This window comes from Hemibagrus wyckioides, linkage group LG01, assembly GCF_019097595.1.
Source record: "Hemibagrus wyckioides isolate EC202008001 linkage group LG01, SWU_Hwy_1.0, whole genome shotgun sequence".
NCBI lineage: Eukaryota > Metazoa > Chordata > Actinopteri > Siluriformes > Bagridae > Hemibagrus > Hemibagrus wyckioides.
The window spans coordinates 13,566,766-13,584,955 of record NC_080710.1 but is presented as its reverse complement, the minus strand read 5'-3'; the positions used below and the strand labels follow the sequence as shown (position 1 = coordinate 13,584,955).

Sequence of the window (18,190 nt, the reverse complement as noted above, 5' to 3'; positions counted from 1 at the left end):
ACTCTATTTTATTGCTCTATTTCAAAGTATAATTTGCTGGTTAATGTCAATGTTGATATTTTGATTAGATCCATGAACACTCCTCTGTAATTGCAACTGTTCCTTCCTTGGACCACTTTTGATAGATACTGACCACTGCAGACCGGGAACACCCCACAAGAGCTGCAGTTTTGGAGATGCTCTGATCCAGTCATCTAGCCATCACAATTTGGTCCTTGTCAAACTCGCTCAAATCCTTACGCTTGTCCATTTTTCCTGCTTCTAACACATCAACTTTGAGGACAAAATGTTCCTTGCTGCCTAATATATCCCACCCACTAACAGGTGCCATGATGAGGAGATAATCAGTGTTATTCACTTCATCTGTCACTGCTCATACAGTTAGCTGTTGTGTCTATATAGATGTAGAGCAAAACACAGAAAAAGTAATTATTTTCTTTTAAATGTATTCTACTTGGATTATTAATACCTAGTTTTATAAGACCTTTCTGAAATTAAGTAATAAGTAAGTGAAATAAATTCAAAAGGCATAAATGATTTAATATAAATAATAGATGTTTAAAACATTAGTACTTACTGTAAAGACATTTATACCTTATAATACCTAATAATTAGATTAGATTAGATTAGATTAGATTAGATTAGATTAGATTAGATTAGATTAGATTAGATTAGATTCAACTTTATTGTCACTGCACATGTGGGTACAAGGCAACGAAATACAGTTAGCATCTAACCAGAAGTGCATTTCGCAGTGCAAATAATTAGCATATATAATAAGTATATAACAATAAATAATTTGCATATATAACAGTATATAACAGTATACAGAGGGAGGTAAATGTAATGAGTAAATGCAATGAGTGCAAATGAGCAAATGATTGTAGTGGTGCAATAAAGAAGGTATTGTATACCATGATAATAATTAAATATGTAAACAGTATACAGAGGAGTTATGTACAATGAGTGCAATGATTTAGATGTGTGCAATGAGGAATAATAATTTATACCTTACATTTATAACCTTAATAATTGCTCATTTGATGACATCATGAATTCAGCGTGGTATTTATAATTTAATTACTTTTGTTTCTTGTCTAGATTGTGGCTGTGTATAATGGTACAAAGAAACAGATGGAGACGCTGCCTGGCATGGCCTTCCACTGGCCAGGAGGCAGTGTTCCCCCTGACATGCCTTTCTGTGGTTTCAAGAATGATAACGCTGTCTGCATTGCACGTGAGTAATGCACTTTTCCCAGCTGTACACAGCATTTACTGATGGTGATGGTCTCTTTGTTACATTTTTCATTCATTTCTTTCCATTGTGCTTAGCTAAAGTAATGTGTAAATTTCAGTTCTCCATTCTTTAGAGTTCAATTTAATTAATTAAGAACGTTTTTCTCACACACTTGTTTTTTCAGGGACCATCACAATGCACCAGATGGTGTCAATTGTTGTGTTCTTCATCCTTGTCATCATCTTTACTGTCACCGTGTTTATATATAGGTAAGTACAATGTGAGATTAGGTGAGGGATATTAGCTCTTTGCAGGCACTTCTTCAGAAGGTTCTGTCAGTTTTTGACCTAGTCTCATCACTTCCACTTTTATGGATTTCATACTTTGTTTCTTTACCAGTTTCACTCTGTCTTATACAGGAAGCTGAAACTGGAGAAGGAGCTGGCTGCTCAGCTCTGGCGCATCTTTTGGGAGGATTTGCACATGAGTAATCTGGAGAAGGTGCTGCACAGTGCAGGCAGCAAACTGACCCTCTCTCTGGTGAGTGATTAGATGGTGTTTGTTAAATCATTTAAGGAAGGCTTTAAATTCTTATGATTTAGGGTTTACATCAAAAGTTTGACTGTAAGCATCTGTGAGTTACTCTCCTCCCCCCTCCCCAAAGCGAGGCTCAAACTATGGCTCTCTGCCGACTGCTGACGGCCACTTCCAGGTGTTTGCTAAGACTGCCTATTTTAAGGTACACACACACACACACACACACACATAAAATATTTGTTTGAATATTGTTTTACTACTCTGCTGGGGTTAAACTACACTCCACTGCTCATCCTCAACATGTTTGTCACCTTCCCAGGGAAACATTGTGGCTATCAAATTTGTCAACCGAAAACGCATCGAACTCACCAGGAAGGTGCTATTTGAACTGAAGCATGTAAGTGAAGAAGGAGACATTTTACTGATGAGTAGTAGACTCCTAGAGGTTCTTTTTGATACATCAGGGCTTCCAAATGGGTTAGCCTTCAATGAATGAGAAATTCTCAGGTTTTGATAGAACTCTTGAATGTTAAACCAAGCCCTAAAGTGTTATAACTTCAAACTAGATGTTTATAATAGCGTAATAATTGTGTTTATTCATATATTTTGTATGGGTCTTATAAGTAAATAAACAACAACTGTTAAATTATGATTATTATTGCAGTTGTTGTTGGTATTATTATTATTATTATTATTAAAACCTTTTCTCAGAGTTTCTTTAATGCTGTCTCTCTCTGGTGTTCTTCAGATGCGGGATGTGCAGAATGATCATATAACTCGTTTTATTGGAGCATGCATTGATCCTCCCAACATCTGCATAGTTACAGAGTACTGTTTGCGAGGCAGTCTGCAGGTAAAGCCAGCCTTCTGTGAAACTCTTCACAATGCAATAAATAAAAAGAAATCTTTAGATCTGAGTGCCCCGTCCTTCACCTCAAGTCTCTTAATGCTGTTTATAAGTTTAATGCAGTTAATTGAGAAATGTAGAAATGCCTGAAGATGCAATAATTATTACACACAGTTTTGGTTCATGTTCTACAGTAACTTCTTCTCCCAAAAGTAATCTGAACACAGTTTAAGAATATGGGGTTAAATACGTATTTTAAATACATACATACTGTACATTACATACATATTTTATGTAAGTTAAAAAAGGGGGCTTACATTACTTTAGCTATAGAACAAGATCATCATTATTTTGTCAAATGTCTATTATAGAGTCATTTTAAAAATGTTGTGGGTGCTTCCGTTACATTAGCTATAGAACATAAATGTCTTTATTGTGTCAAAGAATGTGAAGTTTGTTTAAAAAGGGGGAGGCTTTACTTTAACTATAAAAAGAAATGTCATTATTTATACAAGTATAAGGGGTTGCTTTAAACAAAAATATAATTAATAAGACATGTGTCTGTTATACTGTTATAAAGGTGTTACTTTTGTAGAGTCACTAATCATGTATCTGAGAAGTAAAGAACACAAGACATAAGCTGTTATTATTATTAATGGACATCAATACTTATGACTATGCATGATGTCACATATGACTTTTTTTTTTACATAGTTCTGATATAGTTATACTGGTTTCATGATTAATGGTTCAAATAAAGTGTACATTTGGAATATGCAAATATTTTTTAATTATAAACAGCAATCAGAAAATCATGGTGATTCTAAAGTAAATAAAACATGACAGCTTCTGACTGGATTAGTGGAGAAAGCTTATTCCATAGTCCGCTATCATGCTCAGTAATTTATAGAATCTTCATTGAATTGCTTCTACAATGCCTGTTCTCCCAGAAAGGACTCCCAGAAAGGTGTGCTATACTGTTCCCTTTGTGAAAAGTTCTAATCTGATTTTTTTTGTCCAGGCAGATAAATTAAGAGTGTTATTCAAACAAGAGAAAAAAAAGAGAAAAAAAAGAAACAGTCATCCTTGTCATATGTTTGTGTTCAGGACATTCTGGAGAATGAGAGCATTACACTCGACTGGATGTTTAAATACTCTCTGATCAATGACATTGTCAAGGTACATTCATGTTTTGAATGTATACATGTTTTTTTTGTTATTGTCCCCTTCTTTCCTTCACCTTTTGTTCAAGAATAGCCAATGTGATTCACTGATGGCACTGAATAGCTTAGATGTAATGGTAGCTTGAAGCCTTTGTTCAATCTCACTAGTGATTTTCAGTTATCATCATAGGTAGGTAGGTAGATAAGTAGGTACATAAGTACCAGTTTCAGATGGTAGATGGGCAATTATTTCTGCTTTTGTAGGGTCTATCAATTTTCTGTTTTTTCTTTATAGGGAATGGCCTTTCTTCATAACAGTGTGATTGTATCTCACGGTAATTTAAAGTCTTCCAACTGTGTGGTGGATAACCGTTTTGTGCTGAAAATCACTGATTATGGACTATCAAGCTTCAGGACTGAATCCAACAACGAGGATGCTCACTGCTACTATGCACGTAAGTCAGCCATACAACTCTCTGTAAATTACCTGTTTTTGTAGAAATGATGAATCACACACACTTTAATATAAACCTTCAAATTCTATTGCACCAATATCAGAGGTGTGCTGTCTTGTATTGTTATTATGTTATGTTATTTCATATCATATCAATTGTATAAAATTATAACAGCACTATTGTGATCAGTTTGTGTCCATTATTGGTGTAGGGAAGTTGTGGATGGCTCCGGAGCTGTTGAGGATAGGCAGCCCTCCTGCAAGTGGCACACAGAAAGGAGACATCTACAGTTTTGGCATCATCCTGCAAGAGGTGGCACTGCGCAGAGGCATCTTCTACATAGAGGAAGAGACACTCAGCCCTAAAGGTCAGTCAACTTTTGATGTAGACCCTAAATCTTAAGCATTAACCATATAAAGTTGAATCCAACAGTCTGAAGCCACATTGAAAATCTGATATTTTCTTATTGTTTAAAAATAGAAGTAGATGTCTATAGTTACGTATTTAACTTGCTTCCCTGTGAAGGGAATGAGATGCTACATGGCTTGGCACTTTGGGGAATGCCCCAGCAGAACTGGTGTCAGATGCATGTGTAAACACATGCCAATTTCATTGGCTAAAAATGGGGTTAGATGACATAAGAGTACACATCAGCAAAATTAAAGGGCATCTATGTCACATATCCATAGATTTTAATTGTCTGAAGAAAGACGTCAGGCATGGCTGACATGTGGCAAGTGACACAGCATATCTTTCCCTTCTCAGGGAACTGGGTTACATATGTAACCTGAGGGGACTTCAGCTCAGGATCAGCCCTGTATCATGGTGATGCTATGGTTAATATCCATACCAAGGGTATATCCCTGTCCCACAGGGCCATGTGAAGTGGCACAGATGGCTGCTGGCCACAGGCAGAAATGCAACCTTTGGGGAAGTTTTTCAGCACTTGAAACACAGCCCTCATTGAAAGATCTTGGCCTAGCCCAAACTACCCCCAGAAACTCTCTCCAAATGGAAGAAAGCACACACTTTTCAAGGTTCAGCAAGCACTTGATATGGCCAAGCAGGGCATCTTGATGCCTTACTGTCAGATCGCTCTCTTGACTGAGCTAAACTGAGCCTGTTGTAGATATAACTCAAGGAGGAGCCAGGGCTGCATCCATGCATGTGAAGATGTGTGGTGACAGAGCTAGACCAAAGGAAGAACTCAATATTGGCAGACTTTACCCCAGAAGTGAACTTGAGAAGCTGCCTGTGTTCTAACCAAACCTCAATGTGAAAGTATGCATCCTCTTGATCTATCATGACAAATCAGTCCTCGGACCTGATTTGTGATACAATGTGCAAAACAACTCAGAAATGAGGGGCCACAAGACAAATAAAGTTTCTGCAACAGTGTTGAGAAACCCATTGAGATAGATTTGTCAGACATTACCACACTGCCATGTGATCTGAAAAGGGTGCAATTCTGTGCTGACAGGGAAGCACAGAATGGTCTGCAAAGGCCGATCATTGGTACATGAGCCTAGGGCGGATGAGCAGCCAGGTGCACCTTCTGAGCCCTCATGCATCAGGTCTTTTTCTTGGTAGATTGTCCTTCCCCAAATGCAGCTGCCCATGAGTGCACTGCCCAGCCCCCATCCTGTAAGGGTGTGGGGGCCATGAGCAGCCACAGTTGCCTTCTGCCCCTTTCTGTGTGAGCTAGGCTGTGGCTGGGAGAGACTAGTAGAAGTCCTGTGACAACCATAGCAGCCATAGAATTGTCAACAGTAATGGCCATCTGCTTGGTGGCACAGAAGGCTATGTATACAGCCTGGGGAAGTTCCAACACCACCACAGGATCCAATCCCTAGCACTTATCCAGTTCCCTTTACAAGTCAGCTTGGTAGGCCTGAAAACTTTCCATGGTGTGCGGGAGCATGGTGCCACACACCTTTTTAAATTGTTTACCATGTTGTTAACAGATGCAGCAAAATACACAACACAGACAATACAATAGACAATTCACAAGCAACAAATAAACAGCTTGCTAAAGACCAAAAAATCTGGGGATATGTGACATTTTGGTCTTGCTGATGCTGTTGTTATATCACCTGACCACATTTTCAGTAAATGAAATTGGTGTGTGTTCACACATGCTTCAAACACTCCATTGGGGCATGTTGCCAAAGTGTCAAGCTGCAGTACATGTTCCGACAACACACTGATGTATTTCATCCAAGATGGACCATCAGGTTGTACACTTGAGTTCTTGAGTGCTGGTTATTACTGATATTAGTAATGAACACCTTTGTGTTAACATCAAAAAGAAGCATTTCCTTTAGTATTCTCAGACCTCTGGGCCCCACTGTACATCTAAATCTACAGCAATTAAGAAAATATCAGAAGACATTTTCTAACACTTGAATGAAAAAACACATTTTAATATTGTGCTTGTCTGTTCAATTCCATTCAATTTTATTACCCATCCTCATTTGGGTGACAGCAGAGAGTGTGATTATAAATAATGTCCTTTCTACAACTGTATACACTGATCAGCCATAACATTATGAGCACTGACAGGTGAAGTGAATAACACTGATTCTCTCCTCATCATGACACCTGTTAGTGGGTGGGATATATTAGGCAGCAAGTGAACATTTTGTCCTTAAAGTTGATGTGTTAGAAGCAGGAAAAATGGGCAAGTGTAAGGATTTGAGCGAGTTTGACATGGGTCACACTGTGATGCCTAGACAACTGGATCAGAGCATCTCCAAAACCGCAGCTCTTGTTGGATGTTCCCGGTTTGCAGTGGTCAGTATCTATCAAAAATGGTGGTGAACATGCTGGCCCAGGTGGTCTGATTCAAAAGTTAATGCTGGTCCTAATGGAAAAGTGTCAGAATACACAATTAATCACAGTTTGTTGCATATGGGGCTGCTAAGCCGCAGACCAGTCAGGGTGCCCATGCTGACCCCTGTACACCGTCGAAAGTGGCGACGATGAGCTTGTGAGCATCAGAACTGGAACATGGAACATCGGAAGAAGGTGGCCTTTCCTGATTTATCAGAGTTTCTTTTACATCACGTGGATGGCTGGGTGCATTTGTATTGGTTACCTCGAGAACACATGGCATCAGGATGCACTATGGGAGATGGGAAGAAGGCAAGCCAATGGAGGTATTGTCATGCTTTGGGCAATATTCTGCTGGGAAATCTTCTGCCATCCAAAGTGTATGTTACTTTGACACATACCACATACCTAAGCATTGTTGTGGACCATGTACACCCTTTCATGGAAACGGTATTCCCTGATGGCTGTGGCCTCTTTCAGCAGGATAATGTGCCGTGCCACAAAGCAGAAATGGTTTAGGAATCGTTTGATGAGCACAACAACAAGTTTAAGGTGTTGACTTGGCCTCCAAATTCCCCAGATCTCAGTCCAGTCGAGTATCTGTGAGATTTGCTGAACAAAACAAGTCCGATCCATGAAGGCCCCACCTCGCAACTTAGAGGATCTGCTGCTAACATCTTGCCAGATACCACAGCACACCTTCAGGGATCTAGTGGAGTGCTGTTTTGGCAGCAAAAGGAGGACCAACCCAATATTAGGCAGATGGTCATAATGTTATGGCTGATCAGTGTATATTCAAGAGGGGTTGTCAGTGCAATTTTTAAAATAATTATACATTTAACACTAATTCCTTCCTGCTGAAGCCATCAAATGTTCAATGATGGAAACTTGACTGCAAAACCAAGCATCTCAACAGCAGTTCAAATATGGCACCATAGTCTCCAAGTGGTTATATAGCAGTAAGCACTACAAAGTGACAAGACTCCAACCAGTGGTAGGGCATCAGGGTGGATTAACAGGTCAGAAGAAAAGAAGTGGTCACATTGGAAACTTGTAACACTGGAGCAGCAAGTGTAGCTTGACAAAGAGAGAGAAAGTGAGAAATACATATTAGGTATACTTGTGATCATCTTAAGGTTAAAAGACAACATAAATTATGTGCAAAGTACAGTCAGGTAAACCGGCAAGACTAGCTATGCCCCCTGCTGTAGTCTTTACTACTTGAGATACTACTAAATAGACTGTATCTTTTTATCTATGTAGGCATGGCAAATCATGGGGAAAAAAACAAAAAACAGTTTGCTTAGATACTGCAGCGCAAGACCATTCACTGCTGTATAGGTCAGTAGTAGTATTTTATAATCAACGTGAAATCTGGATTTGTCTTGTAGTTAGTAGAAGCTAATTAAGAAACTACAATTATTTTAGACTGATTGTCTATTGTCTGTTGATATTAGCCTCCAATTACACCTTCATCACTACTCTACCATCTAATGATAGAAAGGGGGGATGTCAGTTTATCCCCTTGCTGCATTGCAGTAGTTGTACATCACATTACAGATTATGTAAAATTCATTACAATTTACTATGCTTAATCTTTGTAATATGATATAGTTACTCTGATGTAGCTTCATAGCTCTGTGACTATAAGTAAGTAAATTACTAGATTCATTTCACCAGTTATATATATATATATATATATATATATATATATATATATATATATATATATATATATATATATAGGAAGATATTTAGCACTGAAGAATTATTATAATGGAAGCTCCGAATATCATAGTATAGAATGTTAATGTAATGTATTAAGGTTTTCAGTTTCAGGCAATATTCTTTAAGAAAGTTAAAAACCTTCCATCTCTAAAAGTATAATTGATTCATTTTGACCATTTCAACATCTATTATTTACTTCAATCAAATCTTCGGCACAATATATCCTTCCATTCATTTTTAGTAATTTTTTCAGTATTGAGGTAGAGCCTGGGGAAAGTAACATTACAAACTTAAATATTCATTCACACAAGAGGGAATTTTGAGTAGCTATTTCACTCACTGGCATGTTTTAGGAGGAAACTCAAGCTGTAAAAGGAGGACCCAAGCTGTTCACGAGCAATGTACTCCATAAACAACCAAAACAGTATTATGTTTATATATTTTATGTGAATAAAATGGTGATTTTATAGTCTTATATATGTTTTAAATAGAAACACAGGGATTAAGGCCATCTGGGAGAAAACATTACATGTTAAAGCATTTCAGAAAATGTCTTGATTCTAAAAATGTCATTGTGAAACTGAAAGGTCAAGTTCCCAGTTACTGAAAAAAAACAGAGTATTAGGTTCTTTTTCCTGTGCTAAATCTGGCTATTGACTATTTGCCCTACTTGACATTGGCAATCTACTGATGCTTTCAGGCTCAACATTTATTGTTGTAACATACAAATGCACACTAAGACTTATGCACAGACACAAGACTCATGTACATTCACATATATATTTATTACCAGACATAATACATTTATCAAACATAAATCATATGTAAGGTGCTATTACTGGGGAAGCAAAGGAGCAAATATAAAGATGGTGTTTGAATTTTTCACACCATAGCCCCTCATTATTCACACCTGAATTTGTTGAACCAAATTATTCCATGAGGCTGACAGCAACAACGTATGGTTCCCATAATAATGGTATTACAAGCAGAGATGCTAACAAAATTAGACAAATATGGCCGAGACAGAAAGGCAGAGAGAGAAAGAAGGTAAATACAAAATAAGTGAGTGAGGAGAGGCTCTCATTGCCAGTACCTCAGTACCAGTACCAGTGTAGTGACTGGGTACAGATGAGTGTCCCTCTCCTATATCATTATTTATAAATGTGTGAGGACACAGAGAGCTGCATTTCAGCCTTTAAACAAAAATCTAACAGTCACATTTCATGCTAAATTAATTAAGATAAAATGACACGATTCAGACACCATTTTCCTCTTTCCTTAATAGCAGGCTCTTAACACTGCATCTGCATCTTGAGATAAACTACAAAAGAATGTCTTAGGCCATTTGTTAAAGGAAAGCAGAGAAAGAAATGCGACTTTCTTTCTTTCTTTCTTTCTTTCTCTCACACACTCCACAGAGATAGTGGATCGTCTGGCTCTGGGTGAGTGGCCATACCTGAGGCCGACTGTTAACACACAGGTGCACAGTGAGGAGCTGGGGCTCCTGATGCAGCGCTGCTGGGCAGAGGAGCCTGCAGAGAGGCCAGAGTTCAGCCACATTAAAGTACTTCTGCACAAACAAAACAGGTACTGCTCTCATTTGTATATAGACACACTATTCATTTCATTAACTTGAGCTCAATATCATCTTCCTACCTCCAAATAATACTCTCTGGTTTACTCACCTGTTGCCAGTCCAGTGCCATATAAGATATTGTTCTTTATATTCTAACCTTTTAAACAGAATTTTTATAGTGCTTTTATATTCTTATTCATATGCTTAAATTATTTAAAGTTTCTAAAATTTGACCATCTTCACTGTTGTTCTCTTTGTCCCAGGGAGCACAGTAGAGATATCCTGGATAATCTCCTGTCTCGGATGGAGCAGTACGCTAATAATCTAGAGGAGCTGGTGGAGGAGAGGACACAGGCTTACCTGGAAGAGAAGCGCAAGGCAGAAGCCCTCCTCTACCAGATACTGCCACAGTTAGTCAATACCACAGATGTCATATACATAAACATAAACATAGCAAATCCTGATTTAGCCATTTTATAATTGACTAGACATATGTATATAATAATATTGTTTTACAAATTATTGAACTAACCTGGTTCATCTCACTTAAAATGTTTAGTGCACTCAGTTAAATATGCTGAAATACCAACAGTTTAAAACTCCGTGCCCTTTGTCTTGGGAATGCCTTAAAGTAAAATATGTATTCTCATATCTGGCATCCATTAAAAGAACTGTGGGTCCTAAATCCCAATTTAACCTTTGCACACAATGTGTATATGTATGTGGGTGTGATGTTTTATATGCTGTGGTACTATGGTATCCTTATGTATAAACTCTCAGTTTTTTCATGCAGCTCAGTAGCAGAGCAGCTGAAGAGGGGGGAGACTGTGCAGGCTGAGGCTTTTGACTCAGTCACCATCTACTTCAGTGATATTGTGGGTTTTACTGCCCTGTCTGCTGAAAGCACACCACTGCAGGTATCTCACAATGAAGTTGCACTCATCCCTATGTTGTATGTATATTATTGTTGCCTTAATTGTCACCATTGTACTGTAAGCATTTTTCTCTTTTGTTTGTTGTAATTTTATTATTAGTGTTTATTGGTCGACAGTAAAGATGAATATTAGAATGACTAATCACAATGTACAAGAATAGGAATAATATATAGGCGATGTTATGCCACTTGTATTTTATCCACTGTTATGAATGTATCATCATGATTTGCTTTTTTTCCCCTTATATAGGTGGTGACTCTCTTAAATGATCTCTACACTTGTTTTGACGCTATTATAGACAACTTTGATGTTTACAAGGTATTTGTAGACATAATGTTCACATTGATAAGAATTTCTTTTTCTGTTAAAAAAAACATCAAGTGTAATGCAACATTCTAGGTTTTGTATTAGTTTGTGATAAAATTATATTTTAAGTAGCTTGGACAAATTGATTATTTTTCCCTAATGGAGTGCTATTTTCTAATTGGAGGTACAGGACCCACCTTTCTTGACTCCATGCATATATCGGTTTTCCTGTAGGTGGAGACGATTGGTGATGCCTATATGGTTGTCTCTGGTCTGCCAGTGCGTAATGGGAAAATGCATGCATGTGAGATTGCTCGCATGTCCCTTGCTCTGCTTGAAGCTGTCAAAACATTTAAGATTCATCATCGACCGGACCAGCAGCTCAAACTGCGCATTGGTATCCACAGTGGTGAGCATAATACAAGCTCCTGTGTATACTAATTTACCATTACTAATTTACCATTAGTGGTAAAGACTTTATGTCCATGGATGTAGAGTACTGTGCAAAGGTTTTAGGAAGGTGTGAAAAACGCTGTAAGAATGCTCTCAATAATAGAAGTGTTAATACTTTATTTTTATCATTTAAAAAAAGGAAGGTTATGAACAGAAGACAAATCCAAATCGAATCAATATCTTTACCTGCAAAATGGCATTTATTCTAGTTACTCTGGCACAGTTTTTTCAAGGAGCTCAGCAAGTAGGTTTTTCCAAACATCTTGAAGAACTAACTACAGATCTTCTGTGGATGTAGGCTACCTAAAATCCTATCTGTTCATGTAATCCCAGACAGACTCAATGATGTTGAGATCAGGGCTCTGTGGGGGCCTAACCACCATTTCCAGTACCCCTTCTTCTTCTCTATGCTGAAGATAGTTATTAATGACATTGGCTGTATGTTCGGCGTCGTTGTCCTGCTGTAGAATAAATTTGAGAGCAATCAGACACCTCCCTGATGGTATTGCATGATGGATAAGCATCTGCCTGTATTTCTAAGTACTAAGGACACCATTAATCCTGACCATATATCCAACTCCTTTTGCAGAAATGCAGGCCCAAACTTGCAAGGAACCTCCAACATGCCTCACTATTGCCTGCAGACATTCATTATTATACCGCTCTCCAGCCCTTTGTCAAATAAACTGGCTCCTGCTACAGCCGATTATTTCAAATTTTCTTTCCTCAGCCCAGAGCACCTGCTGCCATTTTTCTGCACTTCAGGTCCTACAAGATGCTTAGCTTTGCTTTCATGTCAGAGGTCTGGCTTTTTGCCCGCAATTATTTCATGAAGACCACTCCTGGACAGTAGATGTGTGCACTTGGGTCCTACTGGTTCCCCCATTTCTTTGCACTGCTGGACATCTTGCACTTGAAGGGAAGTAAGCATGATGCTTACAATCTTTCATATGCTGCAAAAGTTTCATTGGCTGACCTCTGCGTCTACGGTCCACAACATTGCCCTTTGTGCTTCTTCAAAATAGCTTGAACAACAAATCTTGAAACCCCAGTCAGTAGAACTACCTTGTGCCATGTTGCTGTGCTCAGTCCTGCCATGGTGTATGACCTGTGACATGAAACTGTCTTCCACATCCTAACCGTAGTAGGAGAGTTTGACTGTTTTTCAACCAGTTTTTAGCCTCACTGTGTTTCAACATACATATGAGATTGATGATCACCTGCTTGGTATAATTGCCTAAACATACACCTGTCTCTACTCCTACAAAATCCCTGACTTTGTGCAAGTGCAAGATAAAAGGGTAGTCACGCTAAATATTGATTTATATTTTTATTCTGTTTGCTTAATTTGCATTTTGTAAATTGACAAAAAAAATAAAAAATTAAAATTTCTATTTTTGAAAGCATTTTTGCTTTACAGCATTTCTTGCTGTAAAACCTGCCTAAAACCTTCGCAAAGTACTATAATTTGGTAAAGCTTTTGGCTAACAAAACAATTTTGTTAATACCAACACCAGTGTAAGTCAACTATCCATAGCAAAAACCCTTAAATTTCTTTCACAATTTAATATCCATATGTATGTCTGTGTGATTGTGGAATTTCAGGCCCTGTTTGTGCTGGAGTAGTAGGGTTAAAGATGCCTCGATATTGTTTATTTGGAGACACAGTGAACACATCATCCCGCATGGAGTCCAACGGCGAGCGTAAGTAATGAGATACGTTTTTTTTTTTAATAAAAAATCCTCAAAAAAAAAAAAAAAAGTAACGAGATACTGTGATATTCTAAATCTGCATGTAAAATAGAACATGGATTTTGTTTAAATAGAAGAGGAAAAGATTTTTCTTTCAGGAATAAACTTTTGTGGAAGTATAGGTACTTATAACTGTGCCATGCTCTTATGATTAAAGATTGCATTATGGTTTTATTTGGAGTGAAATAAAATGAGCTCCTCTATTTATGTTAAGAGAAAATGTAGAGATGTTTAACACTCCTACAGGTTAAATGGCAATTCAATGACAATTAATTAATTTTCTGAAATAATTAAATAAATTTAATGATATATATCTTTATAATTAATAATGATTAATAATGATTTATATATATATATATATATATATATATATATATATATATATATATATATATATATATATATATATAAATAGTTGATAAACAGCTGATAAATAGTTTTATATAATGTGAAGAAATATTTGTGTTTGTCTTTTTTATGCCTTTTCTTTACAGACCAATTTAAGCCTATTTAAGACTTGGACAGCTGATAAATAGTTTTATTTAAATACAAATGCAGACTACATATTTTTTTCCCTAAATGCATATGGGACTGCATATGAGAAGTAACCAAACTCACCTTTCCATTTAGCCTGGTGTAGCCCCACTTTGATGGCCTGATCTACAGGTGTCTTTTTTCCTTCTCAGTTATTTTCTGCCCCCAAAATTTTAATTTAAAAATTCACTCAAAAATTCACCCACCCACTTGCCAGCTCTCCCTTAGATGCTACATCTACCAAACAAGGCTAACACATGCTTCCTCTGACACATAAATCCAGCCAACCACGTTCTGCATATGCTGTTTCATAGACTCAGATAAAAACAGCATCTACACATTTCTATATATGAGCATATAAGGGGTGTCAAATATGTCACCCACCCCAATCCAGAGGCCAATTCTGCTTCCTTAGCTCCTATTCATGCCCCCAATTTGGCTCCCATCCATAGTTGGCTGTCGCATCATCAACACATTATTTCCCAGCCATAGAGCAAACTTTTTACTGATACACCACTCAGAAGTATCTGAAGTTTATTTTGTCACATAATCAGGATAGTTGTGAGGATATGTTATGTAACAGTCTGAGACTGGACTACAAGGAAATGTGGAAAACCCAATTGTAGAGAAGATGGCAAGGACAGGGAATAAGCTGGAATGTCTTTTTAATGTGTTCCCCAAAAAAGCTGAAACGATATGAAATAAAGAAACGATATGAAATAAAGCCAATACCTTATAAAAACATTCTAAAAGGTAGAAGCTAAAAACATAATCTATGCCCAACTGTTGGCAATGAAAAACCCAAAGAGAAAAAATAGTCATCCCCCCAAAAAAAAACAATCAATACACACAGACACACACACACAGGCCTGCCAAAACTAATCAAAAATACAAAGAACAACAAGATTCACAAAAGGCAGCACAAAAATGAACAAGGCAGACGAACTGTGCAGAGGTGAAGATAACTGATGTGACAAACACGAAAACGGGGCACAATGAGAGCCTCTCATGGCCAAACAAGCCCATGAAGCTAAAAAAAAATCTAAAAACACACAATGATGGCCTCTAGTGTCCAAAACAAGTCCATAATCCTGACATAGTTGTGACTGAATTTTGTTCTATTTCTAGCATGATGCTTTTAATAATGACGTTTCATATGCCTTATTAGTGAGAGAAAATTGAATAATAAGGTAAATGTCATTTCATTTATTTTGAACACTAAATTTGTATTTGTGTAAATAACTATTCATTAGCTGCACAAGTCTCTGCATAAAGCAAAAAGTTAGTGCTACTATACCACAATGATGAATGCCATTAAACCTGAATTTTCATTTTGGGCCAATCATTGCATGAGTTTTGAAATTGACGTTTAAATTAGAATTTTACTCTGAAAAGGCGTCAATATTTCTTTGTACTTTAGTAAGGATATATATTATATATTTATGTTAATGTATTTATATACTGCATTAATATATACAATATATTGGAGTAATAGTATATTTTTGGCAGCCCTGAAGATCCACGTCTCATCAGCCACACATGATGTACTGCAGGAATTTAACTGCTTCCAGCTGGAGTTGAGAGGAGATGTTGAAATGAAGGGCAAAGGCAAGATGAGAACCTACTGGCTGCTGGGAGAGACAAAGAGCAGTGAATGAATAGAGTCAGGTGCTAAGCAGGACCCAGACAGTGCACCTAAATCCTTACTGTCAGGACCTCCACCCTACTTTTGCACAGTCCTTCACCTGTATTTCAGTATACAGCATTGTTGGAGATGAACTCTTTTCTACTGATAGAGAAACCTTTAGATATTTTGTACACTGTGATCACCACTTATATTTTGTGTTTATAGATATAATGCCATAATGATCCTGAGTGGACATGTAATCCCATTAAATACATCCACTTTCATCCTGTATCTAAACTTTAAATGACAGCTGCCATCTGAGTTTATTGATTTTACTGTGACTTGCAGAATAGAAAGTGTCTTCAGTTTTGTTGGGATTTTATCATTTAATTTTGTATTGTGAAAATAATCATCAGTTATACTACTATGTAATTTATATCACATTAATAAGTATTTTCTTCAGCCGGTTATTTTCTGTGACAGAGAATACCTAGTACTGCATTTATCTATTTATTGCATCTATATCATTTGACAATGCCTAGTCACACAGTGAGCAGAAAGTACATTTGTTTTTTTTATTTCATTTGAGATGCACACTGTTAATCACAGCTCTATGCTTTGGGAAAGAGGGTTAGTAAATGTTTAGATATATTTACATCTGAAATACCTGAAACACTCACAATGTTTTACAAAGCGTCATTATTTTATAAAAGAGAAATGTAACGCTGAGCGATATATGTTTTAAATATTGATGTTTCAGAGAAGAATCTGTAGATAATAAAAAAGAAATCAAAATGAAAGTGGTACTGCTTCCATAAGGAATTCAACACGCTCAGATTATAATACCAGACTATCAGTTGACTGCATTAACAAGATTTCAGTGAGTTCAATGACGTTTGTGGGGTTTGTTCCAATTAGTGATCTACCAAGATACTCCATGTATTTTAGTAATGTTCACGATTTGGTGTTTTATAATCAAGTTATAACTACATATAAGTTATTGAACACTAAATAAAACTGTCATAATTATACACTATTTTTATGTTATTATTAGCTACATGCTAGTGCATTTGATTTCATGCAAGTGCCTTTAAATTATATGTATCCACTAATCATTAAAATGTTGTGCTTAGATAGATTTATATGAGCTACAATGCAATCTATTGTTATAATGTTAAAAACAAGTGTTAAATATGTTAATAAGAAGATAAGTTATCAAAATCTAATCTTACAAAACAAATGTTTTTTAATAAAATGTTAAAATAAGGATATTACAACATAAAGAGAGCCTTATTAATTTTATTTTATTGTATTTTACAATACAATCAATTTTATTTATTGTAAAACAAAAATAAGATCCATGCTCAGGTTTTATCAGAATAGTCAACATTCTTTTGCTGATCCAGATGAATCTCTTGAAATAAATGATAATGCTTATAATACCATATAAAAAAAGGATTTACTGTGACAAAACATTGACATTTAAATATCACGTTGTTAATTGAAATGTTTAAATCACAACATGGTAACAACCTAGTAATTTCACTAAAAAAAACTAAGTGATGTAATTACATTGTAATAACACAACATGGTAGCTTAAGTGCCCATACCAAAACACTACAATATAAGGCACTACAAGTGGCAGAACATTCGTAAAATCATAAAATCATATCTATATCTATCTATCGATCTCTGAAAAAGGCTGAAGAAGATTGATAGGTCCGGATTGCCCAGCAAATTTAAAACTTGGTTATATTCTGCCCAGGTTCCTTCAGTTCTTCACAGTCTATGAGTTTCCTATGACAACTGTGGAAGGTATCGAGGAAGACCAACAAGTATCTGCAGAAGTGGTTGGGGATTCCTCCAAGCTTCTCTTTGGTCTGCCTTTATATCCTTTCCAGATAGCTACAACCTCTGTCATCAATCGTAGAAGAATACAAGATAGCAAAATGTCGGGTTATGTTAAGCCCGAGAGATGCCAAAAAGGACCGGGTAAGGTAAGTTGGAGTTATAACAGTTCCATGTGGAGGTTGGGTGTAGAGGTTTCCCTGCCAAATCAACATGGCAGATGCTATCAGTTTAGGGCATGTACGAAAGGGGCAAGAAACAAGCCACTCAAAGGAAACAAGGAACTTTCTTTATGAGCTTGGCTTTGCTCGCCTGACAGAACACAATAATTTGGGCATAGCAGTGACAGAACAAAACCCT

General features: G+C 36.8%; 1 protein-coding gene across 5 annotated transcripts in view; it reads left to right on the top strand.

Annotated features, from left to right (window-relative positions):
- npr1b (natriuretic peptide receptor 1b) overlaps nt 1-17,110 on the top strand; it is a 39,967-nt gene extending 22,857 nt beyond the window's left edge. For 3 of the 5 annotated variants that reach the window (XM_058395051.1, XM_058395043.1, XM_058395061.1), the window contains 16 exons: nt 1,102-1,237; nt 1,422-1,506; nt 1,657-1,777; nt 1,902-1,976; nt 2,094-2,171; nt 2,523-2,627; nt 3,729-3,800; nt 4,080-4,239; nt 4,451-4,606; nt 10,218-10,386; nt 10,639-10,785; nt 11,169-11,292; nt 11,560-11,628; nt 11,851-12,025; nt 13,675-13,773; nt 15,865-17,110. In XM_058395051.1, coding sequence (XP_058251034.1) covers nt 1,102-1,237; nt 1,422-1,506; nt 1,657-1,777; nt 1,902-1,976; nt 2,094-2,171; nt 2,523-2,627; nt 3,729-3,800; nt 4,080-4,239; nt 4,451-4,606; nt 10,218-10,386; nt 10,639-10,785; nt 11,169-11,292; nt 11,560-11,628; nt 11,851-12,025; nt 13,675-13,773; nt 15,865-16,013 — 1,920 coding nt within the window. In that variant the 3' untranslated portion in view covers nt 16,014-17,110. Of the gene's footprint in view, nt 1-1,101; nt 1,238-1,421; nt 1,507-1,656; nt 1,778-1,901; nt 1,977-2,093; nt 2,172-2,522; nt 2,628-3,728; nt 3,801-4,079; nt 4,240-4,450; nt 4,607-10,217; nt 10,387-10,638; nt 10,786-11,168; nt 11,293-11,559; nt 11,629-11,850; nt 12,026-13,674; nt 13,774-14,451; nt 15,813-15,864 lie in introns of those variants that run through there. The other 2 variants (XM_058395036.1, XM_058395069.1) reach the window with 2 other exon arrangements.
- Nucleotides 17,111-18,190: the final 1,080 nt, after the last annotated feature.